At 44.2% G+C, this 6,621-nt stretch overlaps 1 protein-coding gene across 1 annotated transcript; it reads left to right on the top strand.

The window, feature by feature from the left end:
• Nucleotides 1–4,270: 4,270 nt before the first annotated feature.
• On the top strand, nucleotides 4,271–5,405 carry pou3f1 (POU class 3 homeobox 1). The gene is given in 8 exon segments (XM_034554048.1): nucleotides 4,271–4,750; nucleotides 4,752–4,772; nucleotides 4,774–4,791; nucleotides 4,793–4,980; nucleotides 4,982–5,093; nucleotides 5,095–5,160; nucleotides 5,162–5,236; nucleotides 5,238–5,405. Coding segments are annotated over 8 exon segments (1,128 nt in total).
• The last annotated feature ends 1,216 nt before the right edge of the window (nucleotides 5,406–6,621 follow it).

Genomic DNA, 6,621 nt, shown 5'->3' with positions numbered 1-6,621 from the left:
AAAGAGTGCTTGAGCAGAAGCAGAGACACATGGAGTAAGGGGGGGACCGGTACCCCATTCCTCTGCTAGCTGCGTTGTTTGGGGGATTGAAGTTGGGAACTCTCTCCGCTGCTAATTGCGCACCGGTGCCATTCATGAATATTCATTCTGGCGTGTTCAGACCCCGCCTAATTAGCCGAGAGATAGAGGAAGAAACTCGCACCTTTTACCACAAGAAAAGCCCCCCCCCCCCCACCCCCCCCCCCCCCCCCCCCCTTTTGTTGCATTCTCAGGGGGATGCTGGCAGAATAGCCCAAGTTCATTAGCCGAAAAAAGAAAGCGAAAAAAGTTACCTGAAAAGCACGGGACGATTTGGTCTTCAAAATGGATGGGCAAACAGGTTTTTCCCCCTATTGCATATTTAGTGCCTATTACGCATGTCTATCAAATACGAAATACAATTATCTGATTGAGTGCGTTGGTGGATAATATTCTACTCGCTGTAGTTGGAGGGTACATCACATGAATTTTAAAATCTAAACATAGCTCGTGGCAGCTCGAAATGTTCCCCCTGGAATTGAGGAAGACTTGTATTTAACATCTAATGTGAGGCCGAGGCCGTTTTAGGAGCGTATTATTGCAGGTGTACCGGTGTTAATAACACTCGATTTGTAGCTTAAACTTTACTTCAATGTTTGCATATTTATAACCTTAGGATGAGGACCAAAATAACCTTTCCTAAAATCTAACTTTTTCGCTTTAAAAACATCTTATTCAAGTTTGGATTATTTTCAGTTGTTTTCTGATTAAAAACACAATTTCATTATCCGCATTATTCCATCATTTTATGCGGACAACTCTTAACTGTAGTTGTCATGGGTCATTTTTACACATCATTATTTATTCTTTAAGCCTACAGCGCATCTGCACCGAGAGACAGAAGAGAGAAAGTTGTTTAATTGAAAGGTCGATGGGGTCCTATTGGTTGAGGTGCATCCTGATAATAACTGCTGCATATTAAGCAGGCTGGGGGGGAAGATTAACACGTGACTGAAGGAGAAAAAAATAAAAAGAGACCCTCATTCTAATAAATAATCCCCTAAATTACAGAAGCACAGAAATACACTCGATGCATTTAGTTGGAGATCGTTTCCAAAAAAATAAAAGCAAGCAAATTATGTTTGGCCACGTTTAGTGTCCTGTGCATGTTAAAATGATTTTTAGAGAGTCCGTTTTCTTTCCTTTCTCCAGTTCCTGCATGTTCCCTTAATGTCAGGACGCCACTGGAAAAAAAAAAACTCGCAAGAAAGTGAAGAACAAATCAGAGAATTGTGTTTTCAGGGTGACACAAAGAAGAGACTTGTGCACACACTTATTTCTGGGGAAAGGGTCAGCCAACTTCCTCCACACTCGTCTCCGCGGTTCACAATGAGTGTGCCTCGCGACTCTTTCCTATTATTATCTGTTTTGATCCGTCATATCGTGTTCATTTCCAGCCGCTTTTCCTGTACGGCCCGTCATTCAGCACGAACTTCTGTGTGATCCCTTTCATCGAGCGCACCATGGAAACCTCGTGCGTCCTGGCAAAAATGCACCTCCGCGCACACGCCATATTCTTTACAAAAGGGCCAAAGCATCTGGATCTCTCTTTTTCAGCAGCTCCTCGCCGGCATGGCAAAGCACAAGACTGGCTCTGTGTGGCAGAAACCAGTGCTTTTTATAGACTGGGGGGACAAGAATGACTGAATGGCTAACGCATCTTCATTAACTGGGAGCTGCATGGAGTCATATGCGACTCAGACACTGACGTCTCAGGAGTTTTAGCCCCGACAATAAGAAACGTCCTCGCCATCAATGAGTCGCGTTAGAGAAGTGTTGTGCATCATACTCTTTATTTATTTACGTTGTATTGGATTCCCCCGGTCTTATTGCAATAAATAATGCTGAGATCAATAAATACATGTATTGGCATAATTCTGTTATAGTTAAATCTATCCCGTGTTAAAATTGGGCACTTTAATCATGCAGATTATTATTCATGGAGAATCAAAGATAATTTTGTTTTGCTAAATGTTACCGATTAATCATGAGAAGTGTTTTCTTAAAATGAGATCTATCACGAATACAGCCAGTAAAAAGGGTGCATTGCTGTGAAAAAACATCTTCATATATCTTAAAATGTTGTTACTAATAAATTGCCCCTAAAAGGACACGCCAATAACTCGCGGGGATTGTCTCCCACTCCAAAATATATATATATATATATATATATATATATATATATATATATATATATATATATATATATATATATATAGAGCGGTGGACAAAAACCACGCCTTTCAAGAGATGATGACGAGCACCTGTGACCCCGACAACATCTTCCCGACACACACACAGACACACACAGACATATACGTACACACACACACACACACATTTAATATACGCACACATAGACACACACACACACACACACACGTATATATATATACACGCACACACAGACACACACGCACACACTCGGTATATTAGTAACGCTGAGACAAGACAGCAAGGAAAGGAGACAACTTACCTTTTAGTCATGTAGTCCCGGATTAAAATGAAGTGAGTTGAGTCGTCTTGTAAATAGACAGAGTAGTCGCGTGGGGAAGATGACAACAAACAAACACGCCGCAAATATGTTTTTTTTTAAAGAGAGAGAGAAAAAGGCAAAACATTGCTTTCAGGTAAATGATTAAAATGGGACTGTTGCGCGTGAAAAACCTTCCCAAAAGCTCCTGTTTCAGAAGGAGTGGAACATGTGCCTGATTGCAGAGTTTTAGGCGAATGGAACGGGAGAGATGTAAGATTTGTTTAAAGCCCCGCATTTCCATTTAAGAACGTGATTGTGTTTGCAAAGATCCCTTTCAATCTTCGCATCCCCCCCCCCTCATCCCCCCTCCCTCTTCTTCTCTCTACCCCTCAGCCTCTCTGAGGCTGCTTTGCAATTCATAGAATTGGTAATTTGCTATTGGGACAAAACGTGAAGGGAAAAATAATCAGATCAACCGGGAGAGGTAGTGAGGAAGGAGCCAGGAGGAAGAAACACAAGGTTTCTCTCTGCAAGTTGCTGCTCAGTAAAATGCTTCGAGAGGTAAATGATAAAAAAAATATATATATAGCCTATTTTATGCATAAGTCTACATTTCCAGGGAAAACAGCAGCAGCTTGCCAGTCAATGTCTTGTAAAAATGAATAGACTGTTTTATGATAAATGATAATTATCAGATATGGGACTTAATCTTACGGGATTACAAAATAAGATACTGAATGATATAAATGAACTGTATAATTTGTCACCTGTACTATATGTACGCGCGCGCGCGTGCGTGTAAGGGTGTGTGCGTGTTAGAGGGAGCGTACCTTGGCCTATCGTCGACTAAGTGGGTTGTGATGATGAGATCATCTACAACATTGGAAATGACCGAGACAATACAAATAAATGACATCCTTGGAGGCTTTGAAATAGAGCAAAGGCTCCGAAACATGTCACACGTTCACAGGCACGTCACGGGGCGCTTATTTACACGCCTCTCGTTGTGTGGGTGGCAGCATCGCGCTTTATAATCTATTTAAAATGAGGAGCGCTATAATCATCAGTGACCTATTATAAAGGTGCACGGGTGCGTGTTTGTAAGTGCATGTGTGTATGTTTGGGGGGAGGTAGAGCCAACCCCTTCAAAAAGATCTCCGTACTCCCCCACGTGGTTATTTACAAAACAACCGATCTGAACTCAGGGAAACCTAATCAAACCCCGCTGCTGCACCGTTCACCTTCTTTGGAGAGAGAGAGAGAGAGAGAGAGATGAGAGAGAGAGAGAGAGAGATGAGAGAGAGAGAGAGAGAGAGAGAGAGAGGAGAGAGAGAGAGAGAGAGAGAGAGAGAGAGAGAGAGAGAGAGAGAGAGAGAGAGAGAACATGTACCAGATAGAAGGCAGACTATCTGTGCGCAGGTCTACGAAATGAGACGAGTGCGGTTAAAAACTCAAAGAGACATTTAATAAATAGAACATATGTTTTTCTATAACATATGTAAGATCGGAGCTCTACCTATCCTGTGCTGTAGCATGCTCTGAAACCTCGCGCCTATTGAATATGTCCCTAGTGGGCTTGGAGCGGAGAGGAGCCAATACAAGCCGAATGGAGGCGTGTCTTCGCTCTTCCACAAGACCTCCCAGAGCAGGTTGTTGCGTTTTGGCTCTAAAGCCTGGAGACCTCCGAAGTGCTCGTCAGTTTTCGAAGTAGGAGCCATGGCGACAACAGCTCAGTATATTCCGAGGAATAACTCCTTGCCGTCTAACCCGCTCATGCATCCGGATTCGGATAGGATGCATCAGGGGACGACCTACAGAGAGGTGCAGAAAATGATGCACCACGAGTACTTGCAAGGGCTTGCGGCTACCAACACGGGACACCCGATGAGCCTGACGCACCACCAGTGGCTGCCCACCTCCAACACCGACTGGTCCAGCGGCACCCACATCGGACAGCAGGAGCACAAAGCCAGCGTGCAGGCGACCCGGGAGGACCTGAGCAGCGGCTTCCACCACAGATCTCACCTGGTGCACCAGCAGACGCAGAGCAGCCACCATGGTTCGTGGGCGCCCACCACGACGCACCACTTGTCCCCGCTGTCCCCTGCATCCAACGCGGGCCACCAGCCTCTGGTCTACTCGCAGCCTGGATACACAAACCTCAACGCGATGCTGAGTCCCCAGACCGGCTCCCTGCCACCACGGCATGCGGGACCCGCCTCCATGACGATTCGGGCAGGCCACGACAACCAGATGGAGTCGCCCCAGCAGGCGTTTCAGCCACCACAGGACCACTCGGACGAGGACGCGCCCAGCTCCGACGACCTGGAGCAGTTCGCCAAGCAGTTCAAGCAGCGGCGGATCAAACTGGGCTTTACGCAGGCGGACGTGGGCTTGGCCTTAGGCACCCTGTATGGAAACGTCTTTCTCAGACACAATCTGCAGGTTTGAGGCGCTGCAGCTCAGCTTCAAGAACATGTGCAAACTTAAGCCGCTCCTAAACAAGTGGCTGGAGGAGACAGACTCAAACACGGGCAGTTCCCACCAATTTGGACAAGATTGCTGCGCAGGGCAGGAAACGAAAGAAGAGGACCTCCATTGAAGTGGGGGGTGAAAGGGGCGCTGGAGAATCATTTCTTAAAATGCCCAAAGCCGTCTGCTCATGAAATCACCAGTTTAGCCAAACACTCTGCAGTTGGAAAAAGAGGTGGTCCGCGTTTGGTTTTGCAACAGAAGACAGAAAAGAGAAAAGAATGACACAATTGGGGTCCCTCACCCGAATATGGAGGACGTATATTCCCAAGCAGAGACCCCCCCTCTACACCGCACACTACAGAGTCCTGTACAGTGACTGTTTCCATGAACTATTCGCGCGGGGATAGAAAAGGGAAAGAGACTATGGAGTTTACAGTATTTAAGTTTGGCTTTTGTTTTCCTGAGAGAAAAGAGACGTGGAAAAGTTGAACAGTTGTGTCCTTAGTATTCAGAGATCGTCAACAAATATATGGCAAAGAGAGCAAATGTTAAGAGGAAGAAAAAAACAACAAAAAACAACAACAAAAAAGACACAAAAAAATATTCGCTATTTCTGATTCCGTGCGCATTTAAAGTGAAACAAAGATCTTTATTTACCAAAATGATATGGAGGAGAAGGCATATAAAGTAAATGTGATATCCCATGGCTATTTCAAATGGGGAGTAATTCAATGTGGCACCGGGGCATCTCCTCCTGGTGTACCACGAACTGTCGGCGCTCACCAGAACGAGGTGGCTGCCTGAAAACGACCAACATCGAGATCTACACTGAATGAACACTTTGCTTTTTCAGCCTTGAACTGATTAACCAGATTTCTGAATATTAGTGTATACTTTCTTTGTTCTATTAAGTGTGATGTTTTGGTTTGGAAATACTTTAACTTGTCTCTCTTTGATTTCTTTCATTATTTGCTGTAGGCACTGTGACTCTTCAGAGAAAGCCTCTTTTTTTGTTGTCCTGTTTACTCAGTGGGAGTTGATGGTGGTGAAGTGATGGAAATTATGGCACCCGAAACACTCATAATTATGGCCAAACACAAATCATAAAAATGCCCAATGCAACAGGACGTTTAAGTTCTGACTGCATGCCTTCAAATACTATTTCACGCTTTGAAGCTGACCACGTCGACATTTGCAAACTGCACCAGACCGCTAAAGGGGAATTATTTAAAAATAAAAACGCATTTTATTTTATTTTTTTATTTTTTTTGGGGGGGGGGGATTCAACTGATTATTTTCTTTGCATGGAGCACTTATTGTTTCGTTGATATTATTATTATTATTATTATTATAGCAATTTTATATTTGTTAATAAAATTGAGAGTGGGTCTGATCGCCATAGGCTTAAAACACAATAAATCCCATGTTTACAGGTCCCTGGTTGTCACCACAGAGCGCTGTCTCTCACACTGCTCCCTGCCTGATAATCCTGTTCTATTCCAAACACTTCAAGAGAGATTGGTCACGAAATGAAAAGTAATAATAACTCAGGTAACTTCAGTGCCCCATGTCGGAATATCACGCCTGTAGAT

This window comes from Cyclopterus lumpus, chromosome 16 (assembly GCF_009769545.1).
Source record: "Cyclopterus lumpus isolate fCycLum1 chromosome 16, fCycLum1.pri, whole genome shotgun sequence".
NCBI lineage: Eukaryota > Metazoa > Chordata > Actinopteri > Perciformes > Cyclopteridae > Cyclopterus > Cyclopterus lumpus.
Note: the sequence above shows the minus strand (reverse complement) of the source record. Positions and strands in the feature narration are given on the sequence as shown.